Genomic DNA, 21,810 nt, shown 5'->3' with positions numbered 1-21,810 from the left:
GTATGGCTGGAACTGTTAAACAAGGCATCTGTACAGTACGTGGTTGCAGCTGCTTGTCCGTGGATGGGAGCCTGGCTCTGCTTAATGATGCAGCCACCTCATTTGCCCATTGACTTAAACATGTTGCTAGAAGTAAAAACCAGATCAAAAGTAAGTGAAATGTGACCTCGCTAACTGTTCTGGGAAAGTAGGAAATTGATTAGCTGTACGTAAAGACATGTTCTAAAGGTGTTAGAGTGGAGTGGTGGGGCCTTTCTACAACTCTAAATGTAACCTAGCTTACAAACCTCAAGTATTTAGAGCAAAATAGTTCTTGTCAGGTTATCCATGAGAATTCAAAGTTTTGTCATGTAGCATGCTCCCTGTGAATACTTTATAAAGTCTTTTTTTACATGGTTCCATAACCATCATGGTTCCAAAACCATCTGTTTGCAGGACTGAGTTAAGTCTAAAAGCATTGCATTATTTCTGAAAACATGCTGAAAGAGGTTTCCTTTTTCCTCAGTGCGGACTCAGTTTATTGGCTATATGTTGAGTATTAGTTTTAATATTGTAGTGAAGGAACCATATCATATGTTTAATGGGACTGTAGAATACTATTAGTGGAGAGGTGATTTGCAATGATTAACTACTTCAAGGAGTCTGTTATCCAAGAAATGTTTCAGCTTAGTCCAACTTTGGCAGGGTATGATGGTTATTGGAAATGTTACGGAATACGAATTCCTCTTTTCTATTACAAACACACTTACTGTCAATTTCTCCCAACTTTATTCCATAGGAAAAGGCAGGTGCTAAACTGCGTCAAGGTCAAACCCAGAATAAGGAAGTGATTCAGGAATACATTGCTGGGGCAGACAGCATTGCAGAAGATCCAGCAACCAGGGATTATGTTGTCATGCGAGCTCGGATGATGGCAGCAAAGTCAGTTTACTGGAAATCTGCAAAAATATTTTAAAGCAATTTATCTTTTTCTTTATATAGTTTTTTGCCAAAACCTAATTATGTAGGCTTTTTTGGCATCTTCATTTTGAATCATTAATTGCAGAGTAATTGTAACATTGAAGTGACTGTTCTTTCTCCTTTTGTCAGGTTGCTGGGAGCACTTTGCTGCTGTATTTGTGACCCAGGTGTAAATACTGTTACTCAAGAAATAAAGCCAGCTGAATCATTAGCTCAGCTACTGCTCTTCCACTTGAATTCTAAATCTGCCTTGCAGAGGATTAGTGTTGCATTAGTAATCTGTGAGTGGGCAGCCTTGCAAAAGGTAGGATGTTTCTGCAGCAAAAATAAATTTTCTTACTATCTTAATCCACAGCTTGTCGGCTGCTACTTAGCTTGAAATAAAATTTCAGTCGATAAGCTAAAATGGTATTTATACATCTAAATACTAAAATCTTGATTGTTAGAGAATGAAGGAATACATTACTCAGTAGCTAAAAGCCAACTGTCAGAACTATGAATCAGTAAATATGTTCACATTTCTTCTACAAATAAGTCTAATCTTAAGATGCATGTTATCTAAGGTCAATGCTTCCTTTTAACATGACTGCTTTCCCTGTATTCGCTATCACTTCTGTTTTAGTGGCAGACTGAAGGGTTTTTTTATAATCGTTAATATTCTGGATTACAAATGTTAACGGTCCCTCTGGAAACTGGATTTTTGTAGCTAATTGTGCTGTTTAGTTCCCAAAGCTGAACAAAAGAAATTGTGATTACTGAGAAATACAAATTACGTCTTTTCCTGTTATAGGAGTGTAGAACTGTGGCCATTTGTGTGCAGCCTCGTTTACTTGGGGTCCTTTCTGAACATCTCTATTACGATGAAATTGCTGTTCCTTTTACACGAATGCAGAATGAATGTAAACAACTCATCTCATTGTTAGCTGATGCACACATTGACATTGGAAACAGAGTAAACTGCAGTGTATTTACAATAGATCAAGCTAATGAGCTGGTAAGTAGAGGCATGCCTGCCCTTCCTTCAAATCTATTCTTGTCTTGAAATACATCTTCAGTGTAATTATTACACAGACAGTAACTTTCAGAAATAATGTGACTTTACATGTCCTTTGACATGAGATATATAATAGATACCACTTCCCTTGCAGTGTTTACAGACTATGCCAAAAATGGTGTAGAATGCAAGGTAGATACTTAACAGGAGAAAAAATTGACAGTGTTCTGATTCCAAGTGTAGATTCACTATTGAAATCTACACAGAAGATGACAAAGCTAGCTGGAACTCCTTCAACACCACTGTCAAAAGACTAGTAAATAAACTGTAAATCCTAGAACTTCCCCCCCCGACCCTCCAAGCATGTGTTTTAAAGTGTTGTTTTTTTTCCTGGCTGTTCAATTGTTTTGTCTTTTTTAATCTGAAAACATTAGAGTTAGATGTGATAATAAAAGGTAGCTCTTGACATTAAAAGCTCTGTAAGCAAAAATACAGCTGATAATATTGGGGGCAACAAATGAAAAGGCTTTTCTTCCAACCCCAAACTGGCTTCTTAAGCAGAGAGAAAGATGAGTATGGACAGATGAGGTAGGATGTAAATGAAGAGCTTGTGGATTTGAGAGCCTGCAAAATATAAAAGGGGGACTGGGGTGGGAGGGGTGTGTAGATTTAGGGGGATGAAGGAATGGTGGTGGATGTGGTGCAGCTTGGGGCCGGGGAAGAGGGGGATTAGTATCCTGGATGTGTTTGTGTATGCAACTGGGATGCTGAGCATAAGAGTCAGAATAAGAGAAGATTTAAGTTTTGTACGATTATGGCTATGATGACTGTAGCATGACGGATCTTGAAATTCTCAGATGGTGCTATTTATGTAGTAATATGCAGTAGCTTAACATGGAAATCTCAACATATCTTTAAAGTTATAGATAACTGTGTATATGGGCTGAGGGAATTTTGGCAGGCAGTCTGATTATGGCTACCATCTAAAATGAATAAATTCCCAAGGTAAAGCCAGACAGAATTGTGTCAGCTTGTAGTCTGTGAAGTACAGGAGTTTCCATACACCTCAACTGTTTACTCGAGTCTAGTAATAGGGCTGCTTGACCAATGTGTGGTTTTTTCAAAACATATCCATTCTGGATTAGAAGATCCATTCCATAACTATTTGCCATTTTCTGTGTCTGTCTTCTGCACCCTTTTCAACTCTTCATGTTTTCTTGAAATACAGACACCCAATCTACACTGCATTGTAGTATGGGTCTTCATGCATTAGATGTAGAAACCCTGTGCTTCTTACTATTCCTATTTTTTTGCATCCTTTGGTCATTCCAGTCATCAAGGTCGTGTGGAGTAGAACTTGAGGTATCTATAGAATGAAGCAGTACAAGTCTGATAGTTGAAAGACCTGACCTGAACATTTAAAAGTAAAAGGCAAAAACCAACAAAAAATGCCCCTCAGACTAACCCTCTCAGCAGCTGTCATCTTTCCTGTACTTAGGAGCCTAACTATCCTATCAGTAGATTAAGTTCAGCATTTCCATGATTCCATGTTGCTTTTAATCTGTGGCCTGTGAAAGATTAAAGCAACAGGAGTCAGCCAATTGTGAGTGGAGGCAGATACGGCAAGTCCTGCAACTACTGTGTTGTGCTGATGTTTTCCTTAGATTTTTATCCCAGTCTCTTTCCTCAAAAGAAAACCAGCTTAGAAACAACTTCTTCATGCACAGGACCTTGCACGTCCTTTCTGGCCTCGCTGTATTCATAGCATATTCTCCTTTGCTTATCTGTCATGTGCTTACGTATTACCAGAATATCTGGATATATCTGGCGGATATAGGACAATCTAATTTTGGAGGCGTATATAAACTCCTCTTTTAGTAAACTCCTCTTTTAGCTTTTGGAATCTAGACTTGAAATGTTCATAATGTGCCTAATTTTCCCCTTGAGCTGCAGTTCAAGATTCCAGAAACTACATCTTGGAGCACTTCCTGCTGTTTGCTGGAAAAATGGAGATGATAATACCTGGTGAAGTGACTCGTGTTCTGCTGTGAAAACCATGGTTTTCAGAGGATATCCCATTGTACAGTAAATAGATTTGTAACTCTCTCTTCCTTTTTATTAGGTTACTTCTGTTTTCAATGAAGTGACATCATCCTTTACTTTGAATCCTAAAATTCTACAACAGTTGGACAGTAAACGACAACAAGTCCAAATAACTGTTACAGAAACAAATCAAGAGTGGCAAGTGTTGCATCTACGAGTCCATACATTTGCTGCATGTGCAGTTGTGAACTTGCAGCAACTTCCAGAAAAACTAAATCCTGTTATAAAACCCTTAATGGAAGCTATCAAAAAAGAGGAGAATACACTTGTACAAAACTATGTGGCTTCATGTATAGCAAAGTTACTTCAGCAGTGTACGACAAGGTCTCCTTGTCCCAACTCAAAGATTATAAAAAATCTCTGCAACTCTCTCTGCGTGGACCCGCATCTCACACCACTAGCAGCATCTCCTGCACAGCCTCAGAGTAGCCATGAAAACTCAAAAGGTATGATATCTAGGACTGCCAGGATTCTTAAAATGTCTGCTTTTCTCTGAACTGTTAAAAGGAGTATTTGAGTGAGTCTTGTTTCTAGTGTTTCTAAAACGCCAGCAACTGAGTCTTCATTTATTAGTAACTATTTCATTTAGGTATCTTAAACTACACACTGCGTGCAACTAATGATGTGTATAGTTTTCAGAAACTTTATGTATAAAAGACCTTTGTTCTAATTTTCAGTTGTTCAATTGTTATCCGCTTATGATCACATTTCATTTACATGTGTTATGAAGCTTTTTAATTGAAATTGAATCAGTATGGAAATTAGAGTAGCCTGTTAGAAAAAAGTCTGACTTGTGTTATGTTCCATAGGCTAATAGTAAGATAACAAAAGATGAGGACAGTGTTCAAAATGAACAAATAATGCATGCTATGGTCATGGATTTTCTTTAAATGACTGTCCCTTGCTAAAAATGTGTGGATTGAATGAACAACACAAATTAAGACCTTACTACTAGATTGATTCTAACCTGCTTTAAGGTTTGACCATTATACATTTTACTTTTTTATAATGAATGTGTCATCCTTCATCTCAGAGTAGAATAATGCTTGTATCTGACTGAAAATTAAGCTGATTAGCATAAACAGAAACATCAACAAATCCAAATATACTGATGGCATCTGCTATTGTATCATGATAGAAGTTTTGAACTATTTGTAAAGGACACAAAACATAAGTTTCTTTAAACTTTAGAACATAATGTGTTGGTTTATAAAAAGAAAAAACCACCACTTGTGCAAACATCTTATATTTGATTGAAGTTTTGTTCACCTGTATGTATTGCTGAATAAGAATTTATGTGGCAGTTTGCACACTTAGATTTTCTTGCCAGGTCTGTAATGTGTTCTTAACAGAGTAACTCTATGCTGTACTTAAATTTTTCCATCCTTGAGGATCATGACATTTATGGTGGTTTGTTTTTTTTTTTTTAAAGCACGTTGAGATCTGCAGATGACTTGTAGGTAGCTATCACTTCCACCTACGTTTTAAACTGCAGCTTAAACTGTTGACAGCTATTCTCTCTTTTCCTTTAGGGCCCAACTCTGATAAAGATGGGATGCATCATACAGTTACTAAGCACAGGGGAATAATTACACTGTACAGGCATCAGAAAGCTGCTTTTGCCATCACAAGTCGGCGAGGTCCTACTCCAAAAGCTCCAAAAGCCCCAATTGCAGATCTCCCCACTGGCAGTAGTGGAAGCATTCCTACAGAACTTGATGAGGTACATTTCAAAAAATTTGTTTGCAACTTGCACATTCTTCCTTACTCCCTTCCAGTAGTTTGAATTCACTGGAGTTGATAGCATTATAATAGGCATGTCCAGGATCTTCTCATGAGAGAACTGAGTGGACATAAAATACTGTGATGCAAGCAGCATATATTAGTTGATGATGATGATGATTTAAATCTTCAGTGTGTCATTAAGGAAATTAATACTCCTGAAATAGTCCACGTTTAGTACAGGGTATGAATATCTCAATATAAATCCATGGAAATGGATTTCCACACACTGTGCTGTGACTGTGTCCCGTTACCCATGCTAGTGTTGGTCATATTGATGCACAGTGGAAGCTCTGAAGCATTAAAAACAGTATTTGAAATATGCCTGGCTGTAGGATGTACGTGTGACTTCCACACTTGATACGCTACATTTTTTGTTACTGTTCTATTCATATAAAACTTCACCGTGTTTTAATAAGATCCTAGTCAGGACTGTGATTCCTAAACAGTGTTGTGGATTTCGTTCTTAATTGTTATAAGTGATTTTTATCAATTCCACTTTCTGAAGAGGGTGGGAGCAAGAGAAAGGGCTTAATAACAAATGAAGCGTTGCTTTTTGGGAAGTTTTGCTAGCATGCTACTGTTCTTGGTGTCTCCTATATTGGCAATATCTGAGGGGCAATAAACCTCTTGCTGAAATGGGCCTGTGTCAGTGTCAGCAAAAGCTGTATCCCTGAATTTATAGGATTTAAATAATCTGCTATAAAAGATTTTCATTTTTTACCTGTATAAAAAATAAATAACTTACAAAGAAAAAAACAACCAGCAATTGTGTTGTAGTTAGCTATAAACACAATCAGAATTGAATGCCTATGTAACAATGGGAGCCTCCTTGAAAATAGTCATTCTTAAATGTATTTATCCTCATTACTTTGTTAAATTGTTTAATTCTAGGCTCAGAAACCTTATGTTGTACAGAGAAGAGGAGCTGAATTTGCCTTATCTACTATAGCCAAACACTTTGGTGCTGAAATGGCAACGGGATTGCCACATCTCTGGGATGCTATGGTTGGTTCATTAAGGAACAACATTCACATAAATAATTTTGGTAATTAACACTTCTGATTTAAGCTGGGGGGGGCTGGTAGGCTGGGTGCAGTATGTCAATCTTGAACTGAGCACCTTTTCTGTTTTTAACAGACCGAAAGTCCTTACTGGAAAAAGGAGATGCTCCTGCCCAGGAACTAGTAAATTCTTTACAGGTTTTTGAAACAACAGCAGCTTCAATGGATACTCAGCTCCATCCTCTGGTAATTATGTTCCAAAGGAGCTTTCGTGTGAAACAATTAAGTCTGTTCATTGCCGCTGTTTTAAATCTTTGTTTTATGAGGCTTTTTAGATCTTTTTAGATGTTTTTCTAATTTTGCTCAAATAGTGTTTTTATTGCACTTGCTAGCTTGCCTGTTCTCCAAGTCCTGTATCTTAGTCTTGATAAGCTGAAGACATAGCCTTCTGTCTTCAGCAGTTAAGCTGTTACGCTTCAAAGCTGTTTTTTCCCTGTGTCCTGTAGGATGTTAAATTCTGTATTTGTTTATTCAGGTTGTAAAATAAACCACAAAAGCAAACATCTACCTACAATTTAGACTTGGCCTATCCTTTTCTGGATGAGATGCCCAAACAAGATTGTGTCCAAAGTTTGAGTTATGATAATATTTATGCTATTGTGTTACATTGAAATCAGCATCTCGACTCTGCTTTATTCTAATGGCAGATTTTCTAAACCTGGAGAACAGACAACCTCCCTGTGCAAGGAATGCAAAAGTAACTTTTAAAATTATTCCTTTTTACCCACCACTCAATGTAAAAGACTTATCTTCTATGCACTAGTAGGCTCTGAACTGACTATTTCTACTCAGGAGAGAGATCCTGGAGTTAGGATAGTTCTGTGAAAGTATCAGCTGAACGTAAAGTACTGGTTAAGAAAAACAATAGGAAATTAAGAAACAGAAAAAGAAAGTCACTATTGTGCCTGCATCTGAATACAGTTTTTAGTACTAGGCTATCTGCAGTACTATATTTCAGAATAAATATAGTAGCACTGGAAGAGGCATAGAGAAGGGCAAGAGGATGATAAAAATACATGAAAAGGCTCCCAGGCAAGGAGTAAGTAGGCCAGAACTCTGGAAAGGATATGATGGGAAGGGATGAGCATAAGGAATGGCTGTAGAATTCTGAGCAGATGGAGAAAATTCATAGGGAGCATATGGAATTGTTTCTTATCTATTTTAATAAAATACTGAAGTGATTTTGAGTGAATTTAGCATTGACGTGGAAAGATTTTTTTTTTAAATATACATGTATCATATATATATATATGGTGTGTAGTTAATGTGTAAATTGATTTTGGGGATGCTACTACTGTCTACAGGTTTAAAAAAAAAAAATCACAGAAAGTCAGAGGGTGGAATTGCTTCATCAAAGCTAATACTTAGAGACTTCCACGCTAGGAAAAACCTGACCATCCATTTAAGGTATCTGACATAAGAACATCTTTGTGCGGATGAAAAAAAGACGTGTGTACACACATACCCCCTTGGCAAGTTGTGAATTTCCTTCTGGGTGTCTGTCTTCTGACAGAGAGTTAATAAGACTCCCAAAGTGGATAATTTGTCTGCCTAAAGACAAATGGGATGAGTCTAGGACAAATTTGCTAGCTTGAAGGAATTCTTTAATCTATGTATCTGTATTTAAGCAAATTTTTTTTTTTTATAAAAAGTTCTGAGTACTTAGTACTGTATTTTTTCCAGTGTGAAACACTTCCTTAATTATCAAGGGCTTCCTTAATTTGCATTTTGACTGAAACCCTAAATATTTTGTTACTCTGAATTTTAACTGTATTGGGAAGTAATACTTGTTCAAAGTTCAATTGTCTTTTTCTTCTGAAACAATTTTTCCTTTCTAAACAATTAGATCTTGTTAAGGAGCCATTTCAAGCATTCTTTCGGAGGCAACAGTGGCTTAAAAAGACTGTTTTACTTCAAAATAATTCAGTAATTTGTTTATAATTCGTATTGACCTCTTTTTTTTTTTTCTCCCCACCCGCTTCTTCTATTCAGTTAATACAGCATTTGCCTCATCTTTATATGTGCCTTCAACATCCCAGCACTGCAGTGAGACACATGGCTGCTCGTTGTGTAGGTGTCATGAGCAAAATAGCTACCATGGAAACAATGAATATCTTCCTAGAGAAAGTTCTACCGTGGCTGGGAGCAATAGATGACAACACCAAACAAGAAGGTGCAATTGAAGCACTTGCATGTATCCTTGCTTGAGTATTCAAAAATGCAGAAACCTCTTTGCAGTTGCATAATTTGGGGGAACAAAAACTGTTGCCCGAAAAAAATGGGAGGAAGAATGAAACAAAATGTTAAGCTATTTTCCTCCTGTAGACAAGAAACAGAAGAAACTTTAATTTCCATTGCCTTTATTTTACCTATCAAGTGAAGTTTTGGTGGAGGTAATTCCGTTTCTCCAATCATGGAATTCACTGGGCTAAATGTAACTGATCAGAATTCCGCCCCCCCCAGCTTGGTTAGTAGAAATCTTGTTCATCTGAATGTAATGTATTAATGGCTCTTACCCACCGAGTGTGAAATCTACCAGGTATATACTGATGCCAGTCATTCCTGAACAGGTAAAAACTATTTCCTTAATAACTGATCCAGGTGTAATGGAGCAGCTGGATGTTGGTATTGTTCCATACATTGTTCTCCTAGTGGTTCCAGTTCTGGGTAGAATGAGCGATCAGACAGACAGTGTACGTTTTATGGCTACTCAGTGCTTTGCAACGTTAATTAGACTAATGCCTCTTGAGGTAAGCTCAAGTTTAAGTGTACTAAGTATGTGAACTGCCCTGTATCCACTTTTTCACCAGCCACAAAGTCTAAGCTTCTGGCTTATTAAATGCTGAATAAGTAACTGTTTTTATAGATGTTGAGTCCATATCAGATAATTGAAGATGTGTCCTTTATAATGTAAAATGAGTGAAACTGGACCCTCTGTTAGTAATTTTCTAAATGAATGTTAAAGTAAAATTTCTCTTTATAAGAAACTAATTTAAACTGCTTACTGAAGTGTACATTCATTAATTTTGCATGTAATGCTGCTTTTACTACTAGTTTTGGCTCAGAAGTCTTGGGAGTTACGTGTGTGTTCTCCCTAGGTATGTGTGGTGTTGTGTAAGTGGTCAAGAGAAATGCATAAAAAAGCAATACTGATTTAAAAGGAAAAAATGAAATAGCAATAATAGAAATAGTGTGGAGATAAGTACAGTTCCTTATTCCTAGCTTTTAAAATCAAAAAGCCACGCCCTATAGCTTTGGGCAAAATCTTACATGTATTATGATCCAGTAGTGTTTATACGGTACAGATTTGCTTCAGTTTTTCACTCCTGCAACTTGCATACCTCAGATGCTTTCTAATATTGCACTTCAAGGACTACAAGGCTTCTAAGTAACTTATTTTCACCACCAGATGGTAATAGAAGACAGTTCAGAATCCATTTGCGTGTTTCTAATGAAAAAAAAGTCAGTTTAATGGGTTTAGTATCTCTTATTATCTCAATTTTTAATTTAGCATAATAGAACCTTAGAATCTGATAACTAGCAATGTGCCTTAAATTGAGCACTTTCTTTCTGTATGATTACACTGAAATGTTGACAAAGTTGAAAGTGAGCAAAGTAGAAATGAATTTCTGGCATGCTGCTGTTCATTCCAATGCCATTCGCACCCGTGACCTTCATATGCATCTAAATACAATCCTATGGAATACATGTAGCTTAGGTTTTTTTTTTTAAAGCTATTTTAATAGAATTTAGTGAGCAACTCTTAGAAATGTAGAATAGTTGTGTTATTAATTGCATACATATGCATGATCAGTTCATGTTTCTTTTCGATAGTTACTCAAGAACTCCCTTAAGAATTCCTTTTCCAGTTAAGGAAATTCAGTATCAGATATTGAACTATATTAAATATGCAAACATAGACATATGCAAACTCAGAGTGAAGTAGATTAGTAATGAGAGAAAACACCAGTATTGTTGTGGGACAGTCTTTTGAATGCTAGCGATTTTAAATGTTAGGCCAAACAAATTTAAACTGATAACTGTAGAGAGGTTGGAGTCATCTCAGTGGAAAGAGTAAGAGGGTATATTGATATGGACTAGGGAAACATGTTTTATGGGGAAGTACTTTATTAAGGAATCCTTAACTTTCCACTCTTTCAATTTCATGTCGCTGAAGCATGATTTATAGTGCTGAACCAAAACAAAGAGTCTGTCTAGTCTTTTGTGTTTATTGCTGGCATTTTGTATACTGCCTAAAATGCAAGACCTGAATTCAACTGCTAGACAAGTAAAAGTGACAGAGGTCTGAATAAGCTTGGAGTTTCTAATCTGTATTTTTGTGTTGGCTTCTAATTGTGAGGAATTGGAAACAATAGCAATAAATGAGTTGGGACGACTTTAGCTATGCTCAATTTCCTGTATCTTTATTCTCAATTTCATTATTCATTCAACCATAAAAATGAAAATATGACTGAGAGAAGGATTGTAAAATAAATGGTTCAACTTAATCTATGCTGTTTTATTGATAAGCAGTCATGCTGCAAGTTGAGAATATACTTGAACCAGATTAACTGGCATGGTATTCACGCTTCAGACATGTTCTTTTAAAAGGGAGGGTAGGAAGAGCAGTTGAACAAGTAGGCTGTAGTCTATGTGTATGTATGTACTTAAATACCTTATTGGAACACTTCTAACATCTGAAATCTGCGTTAGTTTCCCCCCTTCCTTATTAACCACATACACGGTGGAATTATTTGATAGAGTTTTTCTTCTCAGCCAGGAGCCCTCCCTAAGGGATTAGTAACTTGGGTTTTGAAGTAAAGCTAACTCAAGATGGAGGTGGCCCAGAAAACTGGGATGACAGATGTGATGATGGAAAATACCAGTGCCTGTTTTGCTACTGTGTATTATTAGCAAGCAGGAATGTCTGAGCATATTTGGTCCCCAGATGTAGCTTCTGTGGGCTTCTGGCCTGGTGTGGTAAGTACCTAGGAAGCCAAGGTCTGCTGCTACAAACCTGGAGGGGTTTAGGTTTTTCTTTTTCCCAATAGTTTCCAACTGCTTGAAATCAATTTATGGATTTCAGTATCACTTTAGATCTAATTCTACTAACATCTGTAGGAGAAAAATCCATCTAACTTTGGATGGTAGATTGTGGCTAAGGAGAAATGGGTGTCAAAGAATTCTTTAGCCAGCCAGATAAAATCTCTGGTTAGAGGTAGGATAGCTCGGTCTTTGTAAAATCTTACAAGCATGACCAGGATTTCCCCTCCTCTATGTGATTGTATCAAGCTTTTCAGTGTGTCCTTTAGGGTGGAATTTCTTTTGCACCCTACAACCCTGGATGAGCTGATCTGCAAGGAATCAAACAAGTATAGCACTGAGTTTAGATTTATACAATTGAGAAGACTGCAGATCTTTGCCATCTGTTTGTTTAAAATGGCTAAGCTAATATGATGTTTTATTTCTTATTGTCTGTGTGAGAATTGAGTACTGTAGCCCTTATGTTACTGCTTTAAAAATATTACCCTAGGCTGGTATACCAGATCCACCAAACATGTCTGAAGAATTAATCCGAATGAAAGCTAAAGAACGTCACTTTCTGGAACAATTATTGGATGGAAAAAAACTGGAAAACTATAAAATTCCAGTACCAATCAAAGCAGAGCTCAGAAAATACCAGCAGGTAACAGCTTATACTTTTATTTTAAAAGAGCAGTAAGTTCCAGTCTGATAAGATTTTATGGAAGGGTAAGAATTGTTCAGGTGCTGGGTTTTGGGGGTTTTTGGTTTTAGGTGTGCAGTGTGTATCTTGGACTCTTGGGTAAGGAAGAACAAATTAAGTAATGCATGCCATTTACACTGTTTTTCTTTCAATGATTTCCTCCCCCCCGGATTCTGTCATTTTTCTCAGGGAATGGCCAATGGGCTGTGCCTTGCGTAGGCTGACTGGCAGCTCCCCACTGCAAAGCCAGGTCTAGTTTTACTGTTCGGCTGCTTATGTTTCTCCCTTTATTCCCTTTTGCTTTGAGTGAATGGGCTGTAGCGGATGCATTTATGGTGGGGAAACAAGCTCATAGCTTGGCAGTGATGGATGATAGAACATACAGATGTTTGAACTGAAGCTTAAGTAGCCAAAAGCCAGTTTTTACTTGAGGCACTCTTTTTACTTTCTGATTTCAGGATGGAGTGAACTGGCTGGCATTTCTCAATAAATACAAACTTCATGGAATTCTTTGTGATGACATGGGCTTAGGAAAAACTTTACAATCCATTTGCATTCTTGCAGGTGATCATTGCCTCAGGTAAGCTTAAACAAATAACTATCTTAAAAACTTTAATGATAGGTTTTATCTATGGTAATGACTCTGCACATAGTCCTGGGACTATGGTGACCTCCAGAGGTCCCTTCCAACCTCAACTATTCTGTGAAAAACAATTTTTTCAAACTTGTTTTGATATTCTTAAAGGGCTCAGGAATATGCAAGAACAAAACTGGTGGACAGTGTTCCTCTTCCGTCCTTGGTGGTGTGCCCTCCTACACTCACAGGACACTGGGTGGATGAAGTGGGCAAATTTTGCTCAAAAGAATATCTTAATCCTTTGCACTATACAGGACCTCCTACTGAGAGAGCAAGGTAAGGCACTTTGCATTTATGGCTTGGGTAGAGTAAAATACCACATGCAGAATATTGCAATTCACTTTGCTACTGAAGCATAGTTTGTGGGCATGGTAAAACTTGTGATGGTACCTTTAAAGGCTGAAATAATAACATATGCAAGGAACACTTCAGTTACGATCTCCTCTTTTTTTTTTTCCTTAAGATTACAACACCAGGTGAAAAGACACAATCTCATAGTGGCTTCATATGACGTTGTGAGAAATGACATTGACTTCTTCAGGTAAGGATTGGTTTGTTTCTGAAGTTTTTAATAGCTTAGACTTCTAAATGCTACTTAATTCTGTTCTTCTTTTCTAGAAATATTAAGTTTAATTACTGCATTCTTGACGAAGGCCATGTAATAAAAAATGGAAAAACAAAGCTGTCAAAAGCAGTAAAACAGCTGACTGCCAATTACAGGATAATTCTTTCTGGGACACCAATCCAGGTAACTGCTTTTCTTTTTTCCTAAGGAATTGGGTGAGTAGTAGAAAACAAGCAAAAGAGATCTACTTTGCAGTCCATTTTATTGTGCTTTTTATCAGAGTTGTTTTGTTCAATGTATACATTGTAAAAAAGGCCTTCCATTGCTAAATGCTTCAAACTACATCTTTTTCCTTTCCTAGTATGCCCATGTAGAGGGGAATGGGTGCAGGATCTGTGGTACTAATGCGGCTCAAAAGTTTGCAAGAAGACTTTCTCTACCACTTGTTCTTTAAGTAGCAGGCAGGGAAGGGGAGAGAGCACTTCTTTATGCCTCTAGTGAAATTGGCAAGAAACTCGACCCTGAGAACTCCAGATTTTGGGCTCTGTCTAAAATGACTTGTCTGTGGGTTTTCTTGTCCAGAAGAACTCAGTGTGTGGCTTAAGACAGCAGACACAGTAGAAAGTCCGTTCATACGTTAAAGCGCATGTACAGGTCTGCCCGTAACTTAGGTTGATGAAAGAGCCACCAAGTTCCAGGAGCTCAAAAGTATGTTGAAGTGTTCTGTTTGTAGTGTTTTATAGGCAGTGTTACATACGTATGGAAATGTTTCTTATAACTTGTGAAAGTTCATTACTTTTGAAAATAATTTAGCAAATGTTTCTTTCATGTTCAGAACAACGTCTTGGAGTTGTGGTCATTGTTTGACTTCCTCATGCCAGGATTTTTGGGTACTGAACGCCAATTTGCAGCTCGTTACGGGAAGCCAATACTGGCAAGTAGGGATGCCCGAAGCTCCAGTCGAGAACAAGAGGCTGGTAAGGATCAAACGCTTACATCTTGGTTTTCTTGTTTTCTTCCTGCTAATGAGAACTGCTAATGAAAAGAGAAAGTGCGGTCAGCTTCAACATAAGGGGGGAGGGCTGAATGTTATGAATTCCCCCCCCCCCAAACACTGCTTCTGTGCCCTTCCCCAGGGGTTCTTGCAATGGAAGCACTGCACCGCCAAGTTCTGCCATTCCTGCTAAGGAGAATGAAAGAGGATGTACTGCAAGATCTTCCACCCAAAATTATTCAAGATTATTACTGTATTCTCAGTCCTCTACAGGTAAGCTTAAAAAGTGGCTTAGTTTTTTCAGCACAGTTAAGACCACAAAGGAACCACTTCTGTATTCCTGGGTCAATCGGATGTCAGCTCTGACATTCTCTGGAACCACAGGACTAAAGCTTTTCTAGTACCTGTTTAAAAACTAATTTCAGTCCAGTTGCAATAGAGCATTTCTTAGCTTAATTTCTGGCATCGTTCTACAAGAACATCATCTAGGCATCTGCAGATTTCTGTAAAGAATAGTTCCCAAGCTGAAAGAAAATAAATTGCAAGAGATTCCACTGTTAATGTTGATCTTGAGCTACATATAAAATAGCTTTCTTGATTTACGGTAATTCAGAACTTTTAACTCAGAACTAAATTCTAAAAGTGACCGTTCATCTTACTTATGTCGGGGAAAACATACTCATTCTCTTGTCTTGGGCCTGGTCTGCAGGTTCAGCTTTATGAAGATTTTGCCAAGTCTCGTGCCAAATGTGATATTGATGAAACAGTTTCTTCAATTTCACTAAATGAAGAAACTGAAAAACCAAAGCTTAAAGCTACAGGTCATGTATTTCAGGTACAGATTTCTTCAGTAATTTTTACTACCTAGTTCATTTGTTTCTGGTAACTGTATTTCTGGGTTTAATAAAAAATAAAAATCAAGATAGTTAACTTACACATTTCTGGCCATATGATCCAAGTAAAATATTTAGATTTTAGATCACGTTGCCTGGAATGTGATGTATAGCTATTATGCTTAAATTTTATGTTTGTGTCTTAAGTCATATAAAACTGTCTTAAATTTTTTAATGTGTTCTGCTTAACTGGTGTTGAGCTATTTTGTGGATCTTGGATACTATTCTCAATTAAAAACAGATTACCAAAAGTGCAAAACCTCAAAACGAGGAACCTAATTTTGATCTCTTGAGTTGTTACACTACAAAATTAAGATTCTAAAACATGAACAAAAATTTCCTTAAGGCTACATCTGAATTTATGAAAGTTCATGGTTTTAGTTGCAGATTAAGTCTTGGGTACTTGGAAACAATAATTGCAAAGGCTGTGCACAGTTCCCAAACCCATTTACTATATCCCACACACATGAAGGCGTGGGAAATGGTAGTCTGTGCACTGTTCCTGGAAGAGGAACCAAGATCGTTATGCTCCTAACAGTTATTGGACACAGTTTGAAATACAAGTTTTCTTAATATAAATGTGCAACTTTAATGAAAATATAACCTAAAGTCCAAATTATGGAATGTGGCTGAGTGGCCCCTATACTTATCATCAATTTTGTTTATCCTTTTTCTGTAACTACATTGTTGCTAAGCATTTCTTTGAACTTCATTTCCTAAATAAAGGCATTGCAATACTTACGGAAGCTATGCAACCATCCAGCATTAGTGTTAACAACCCAACATCCAGAATATAAAAGAATTACAGAGCAACTTGCAGCTCATAATTCATCCCTTCGAGATATCCAACACGCACCTAAGCTGTCTGCTTTAAAACAAGTAAGTAGACTTGCATGTTGTGCCTTAAATTTCCTAGATGTGTCTCTACTGATGTTACAATTTAGAAGGTTTTGTTTAAGACTTCATCAATATGAAAACTGATCTTAGAACACAAGTTAAGTAGCAAATGAAATAGAGTGCAAGAGTTTTTTAGGAATATGCCCTATTTTTCCTGTTAATTCGAGGGGGAGGGGGAAGCACAAGCTTGCTTCAAGGTGATGATGTTTACATAATTTTTGCTGCTGTGTCAGAAACCTTACTTTAATTCTGTTTCTTCTTCCTGTCCCTCTTGTTACAGAAAAACGTTTCTCCTAATTATTATATAGGAGACTATTAGATTGATAAAGTTAAATTGCATTACATAACTAAATTATATTTTAAGGAAAACAAAAAGAAGAAAATGACTATTCTGTTGACTCTTACATTTTTCATAGTTTGACAGTGAAGCCAAACTTTGCATTATGTCATACACAGACCTCCTTCTGTAGTTTGTTTCTCTTATTTCTACTTTTGATAGTCCATCAATGTCAATATTTACATGAGATCTACTGTCATTTTGATGATACACTTTAATGCTCTTTTACTTTAAGCTGCTGCTAGACTGCGGTTTGGGGAATGGTGGATCTTCAGAAAGCGGTACAGAAGCTGTTGTGGCCCAACACAGAGTCCTTATCTTCTGTCAACTTAAAAGCATGCTGGATATAGTGGAGCATGACCTTCTTAGACCTCAGTTACCTTCAGTTACTTATTTGCGACTAGATGGCAGCATACCTGCTGGTCAGAGGCATTCCATTGTTTCGCGGTAAGCATATCCCTTCATAACCAGCATGAGGCCAACTGTAATGAACTATATTATTTATATGGTACAAAATTGTTCTTTTGTCTGCCTCAAAGCGGTTGAGGTTCATAAATTCATTATTTAAATGAAATTTATCATGCTTAACTTTTTTTTTTGTATGCAGGTTTAATAATGACCCATCTATAGATGTTCTTTTGCTCACCACTCATGTTGGTGGATTGGGACTTAACTTAACAGGGGCTGACACAGTAGTATTTGTGGAACATGACTGGAACCCAATGAGAGACCTGCAAGCCATGGATCGGGCACATCGCATTGGGCAGGTGAAAAGCTCTTAATTTCCCTTAAGTGTTTTTTTTTTTTTTTTTCCCCCTTGCTGAGGTCCCATTTCCTCACCTTTGGATAAGGTTGGAGCATATAATAAAAGTGATGGCTGGGGGGTCTCCACTGAGCTCATACTGCTTTCTTGCAAATACGCCAGATGTTGAAGTGTGTACTTTCTTATCCTATCCCCAACTTGGTATGCCTTCTCTTCTGTACTTCCTGAGCTGCTGAGGAGAGGCCAGGGAAGAATCGCCCTTCAGTGGAGGAAGAGATGCAACTGAGATAAGGAACTGAAGGGAAGCCCCACAGGGTTGTCCTTCTCTGATGCCCGGACAGGGAAAGTCAGTCTCACTGCTGTTAGTCTCCCTCTACAACTGTAAAAAGCAATGAATTCTCAACTGCCTGTGTACAGGTGCAATTACAGGTGCCTCTACTTCAGAGGCTGGCATAGTCTCATTCTTTTCATCTAACATCATTGGACTTACTGAGTCCAATTACTGAAGGATAACTCTAAGCCAGACTGCTTCCAGACTGTCCATACGAGGTTATGCTTTCTTGAATACCTAAGATGATACTTCTTAGCTAAGTGTGCTTTTTTTTTCCTTTCAGAAACGTGTTGTTAATGTATATCGCCTGATAACCAGGGGAACTCTGGAGGAGAAGATCATGGGTCTTCAAAAGTTCAAAATGAATATTGCAAATACAGTGATCAGCCAAGAAAACGCAAGCCTACAGAGCATGGGAACAGAGCAGCTTCTTGATCTGTTCACTCTTGACAAGGTAAAGAACCATTTTTACAAATACCTACCAAAAATAGAGTAAGCTCAGGGAAAAGCTTTGCTTTGAAATATTAAATTTAATCAGACGAACACTTCAAGTCGGAATGATGAATAGTAGACAGCTCTGTGAAAAACAGGAGGAAGTGATATTTCCCCAAAAGAATCATCAGACTCAAAAAATTTAGTATATTCCTGAAAACATTATTCTGCATATGAATTGATTTATTTTTTTTCCTCTTGTGAAGGATGGAAAAACTGAAAAAGCAGATACCTCTACCTCTTCTGGGAAAGCATCAATGAAATCAGTACTCGAAAACCTTGGAGAACTATGGGATCAAGAACAGTATGACACTGAATACAGTCTTGAAAACTTTATGCATTCATTAAAGTAACCATCATATATTCGTAATACAACTGCTGCTAGTTCACGTATTTTTCTGCTGATATTCAGCAAACTTCAAAGCATATATAGTGAACCTTTAGCATAATGTGTAAATAGACTTCTTGAAAGAAGAATCTTCAAAAGACTGGCACTGAGTAGTGTCACCTGTTTCACTGGGGAGTTATTCTGTCTTAAACGTTTGCACTGTATAAAAAACTTTAAATGTAAACATTGTGAGGTGGTTTGAATTTTACTTGTTCTGAATGGCTGCAAATTCTTACTTGGTAGAAGAATAAAACAAAGCAAGTTTTTACATATGTTAACAAGTGTTACTTCTGTTTCGAAGTTAAGTCCACCATTATATCTTTCTGTATCTATAATAGTTTTGTACAGTTGTTTCAGTGAGTACTTCAGGTTGTTCAGTGTACATTTTTCTTTTAAACACAACTTGCTTTTATGGTGTATTAAAAAACAATTTTCAACTTAAACTTTCATTCAGATCATTTCAGGACTTGTATCACCGGAGGCAAAGCCTAGAAGCCTTGAAAGTATTGAATAATTAAATGGCACTAGGTATGTGCACCCACCTTTGTATGTGGAGTATAAATATACTATGCTCTTCAGTCTTTTGACACCATCTTGTGAGAACAGCTGACTTGAACTTTTTAATGTAATGAGCTATATTAAATACAGGTAATGGCCTATTTGAGGCCATGTTTGCATCCTATTAGCAGGGGTGTACTTTTTTAATTTATCTATAAGGCTAGAATATAGCCACTTTGAGAGATGCATGTATTCAGTATGTTTCAATCCTATATATTTTTTGTAACTAAAAGAAGAAATTAAATATACAGACAGACATTTTCCAGAAGTAGATTTTACACTGTCTAGGATTCTAAAATCCATGCTAAAGTGACTGTTTACTAAGCTGATGCATGATTTAAAGCTTCTTAAAGGAATAGGGAGGACTTTTTTTCTTTAGGAGAATATATACATAGAATTACCTACATTCGTTTGAGGGAATTGAATAGTTGAAATTGTGTAACAAAGATAGTAAAAAGGACTTTAATAGCAGTGAGGGAGAATAATATGGCTGTATATTACACAGCTTTTTATAAAAGGGAGGCAGTAGTAAAAGTGTGTTTCTAGATGTGCATATGTACCAGTATATGCACTTTTTATAAATATTAAATTATAGATAACTTACAGCAGTTGTCTGAATACATAGAATATATGTATAAACATAAAACCTAAGGTTTGTAGCTTGCTGTGTGCTTAAGCATCAGAGCTTAAAAACCACCAGAGACCTCAACTATGTAAAATAAGATTGTTTTAAAACAATATATATGAATCAAGACTGTTCTGCAGCATTGGAGATGAATTAATGTCACATTTCAGTAGTTATGAACTGCCATATTGTAACTAAATTAGCATTCCATGAAAATAAACAAAACTGGGAATATATAACTTGTATGTTGTATATGTCCATGTTTAGGATTTTTTTTGTAGAGAAGACTTTCTACTGTAGCTGACTAGGTAAAAAAACTAATGCTTTTGGAAATTACAGCTGGATTACTAGTATTACATTAGTTAATGTCTACCTTCATACACAGGATATTTCTGTTGTGCTTTCAACTGATAATCCAAGTGGGGGGGGGGGGGTGACAAGATGGGGTGTGGTGTTCTGTTTGCAGAGAAACTATAATGCTGGAATACTGGGTACTTTAAGGTAACTTGGTGCAGTAATCTGGTGATAGTGCCCAGAAATAACAAGATATTTGAATAAAGAAACTGCTTATTTAGTTATAAAACACTGCATATTTTTTTCCAAGAGTTTTATTAGTTGCAGTGGTAGGAAACTATTTGGCTCCTGTTGGAAAAGAAATACACAGCAAAGGACTGCTTTAAACCAATTATTTACCACATTGAGGTTGCTATGCAACCATAATACTTTTAGTGATGGCTCTCTTGGATATGATATCAAAAAGACTCCTGCACCTGGAACATGGGGGGGGGGGGGGGGGAGCAGAACCTAGAATAATTGTTTCAAGATCATTATATGTACTGACCGATCTTCAGTGTTCTGTGAATTAACACTTTCAAAATGGAAACCAGCAGGAACACTGCACTAAGTATATAAAAAACATCTTTAGTTACCTTAATTTTTAACTAAGAGCTTTTCTACACTTCCAAGCTAGCAGACCATTTACCATGGTCTGGCTTGTTACTGCAGTGTTCTCAGTGCACAAACTTGATTCACTTACAGCCAAAGCTCAAGCAAGAAATATCCTCTTGGAATGCCTCTAACTGCATTTGACCTGTTTAATGGGTATTCAGCTGGACCAGACCAGGGTCTGGGCTGAAATAGAAAAGTTTTTTATTTCTAGGCTGAAACAAAAATTTGAAAGATAGTGCAGGGATGTCGGGTTCTTAGCACCAACCATTTTGCTCTACAGCTCTGCCCCTACTGCAGTGTATTACTTGCTAATGAAGATGTAGCCTAAACCTTGAATTGACTGCAAGTTCAGTCACTGCAGGCCCCAAAAAACATGACCCGTGTGTAGAACCACACATGCCCAAGGCTTGATGCATTGTGTGTAACTTGCACTGAATTAATAGTCTATCTATCTCCATTATTTAATGGCATCAAAAGAACACTAATAGTCACCAAAGTCAGACCTTCAAATTAATGATGTAGTCCTGGATTCAAAGCTTGCTAATTTGTGAAAACTAAGTACCTCTTACTGGTGACTACATTCTGGGCTGGAAGAACTGTTTTGGAACAACTGTATACATAATGGTGCTTTTCAACCAAACTTGAAGACTGCTTGAAATTCTACTTGAAACTCAATGGAAAACTATCTTCTGCAAACATGCACGAAGTCTGCATAAACATGCCTCCTGAAATGTCTGTTATACTTAAACTAAGA

General features: G+C 37.1%; 1 protein-coding gene across 3 annotated transcripts in view; it reads left to right on the top strand.

Moving 5' to 3' along the window:
* The window catches only part of BTAF1 (B-TFIID TATA-box binding protein associated factor 1), a 47,415-nt gene extending 27,068 nt beyond the window's left edge, over positions 1-20,347 (top strand). For all 3 annotated transcript variants that reach the window (XM_087763952.1, XM_087763954.1, XM_087763951.1), the window contains 23 exons: positions 1-150; positions 779-921; positions 1,090-1,264; positions 1,751-1,954; positions 4,077-4,503; positions 5,590-5,780; positions 6,734-6,887; positions 6,980-7,089; positions 8,896-9,097; positions 9,505-9,653; positions 12,437-12,589; positions 13,087-13,208; positions 13,374-13,541; positions 13,729-13,806; positions 13,884-14,013; positions 14,666-14,807; positions 14,967-15,097; positions 15,534-15,659; positions 16,444-16,596; positions 17,187-17,398; positions 17,559-17,718; positions 18,329-18,499; positions 18,744-20,347. In XM_087763952.1, the coding sequence (XP_087620078.1) occupies positions 1-150; positions 779-921; positions 1,090-1,264; positions 1,751-1,954; positions 4,077-4,503; positions 5,590-5,780; positions 6,734-6,887; positions 6,980-7,089; positions 8,896-9,097; positions 9,505-9,653; positions 12,437-12,589; positions 13,087-13,208; positions 13,374-13,541; positions 13,729-13,806; positions 13,884-14,013; positions 14,666-14,807; positions 14,967-15,097; positions 15,534-15,659; positions 16,444-16,596; positions 17,187-17,398; positions 17,559-17,718; positions 18,329-18,499; positions 18,744-18,890 (3,798 nt within the window). In that variant the 3' untranslated portion in view covers positions 18,891-20,347. The remainder of the gene's footprint in view (positions 151-778; positions 922-1,089; positions 1,265-1,750; positions 1,955-4,076; positions 4,504-5,589; positions 5,781-6,733; positions 6,888-6,979; positions 7,090-8,895; positions 9,098-9,504; positions 9,654-12,436; positions 12,590-13,086; positions 13,209-13,373; positions 13,542-13,728; positions 13,807-13,883; positions 14,014-14,665; positions 14,808-14,966; positions 15,098-15,533; positions 15,660-16,443; positions 16,597-17,186; positions 17,399-17,558; positions 17,719-18,328; positions 18,500-18,743) is intronic.
* The last annotated feature ends 1,463 nt before the right edge of the window (positions 20,348-21,810 follow it).

The sequence above is a fragment of the Nipponia nippon genome, unplaced genomic scaffold, assembly GCF_047370975.1.
Source record: "Nipponia nippon isolate SJK-2023a ecotype South Korea unplaced genomic scaffold, ASM4737097v1 scaffold_3, whole genome shotgun sequence".
NCBI lineage: Eukaryota > Metazoa > Chordata > Aves > Pelecaniformes > Threskiornithidae > Nipponia > Nipponia nippon.
The sequence above is the reverse complement of the archived record's forward strand: the minus strand, read 5'-3'. Positions and strand labels throughout refer to the sequence as shown.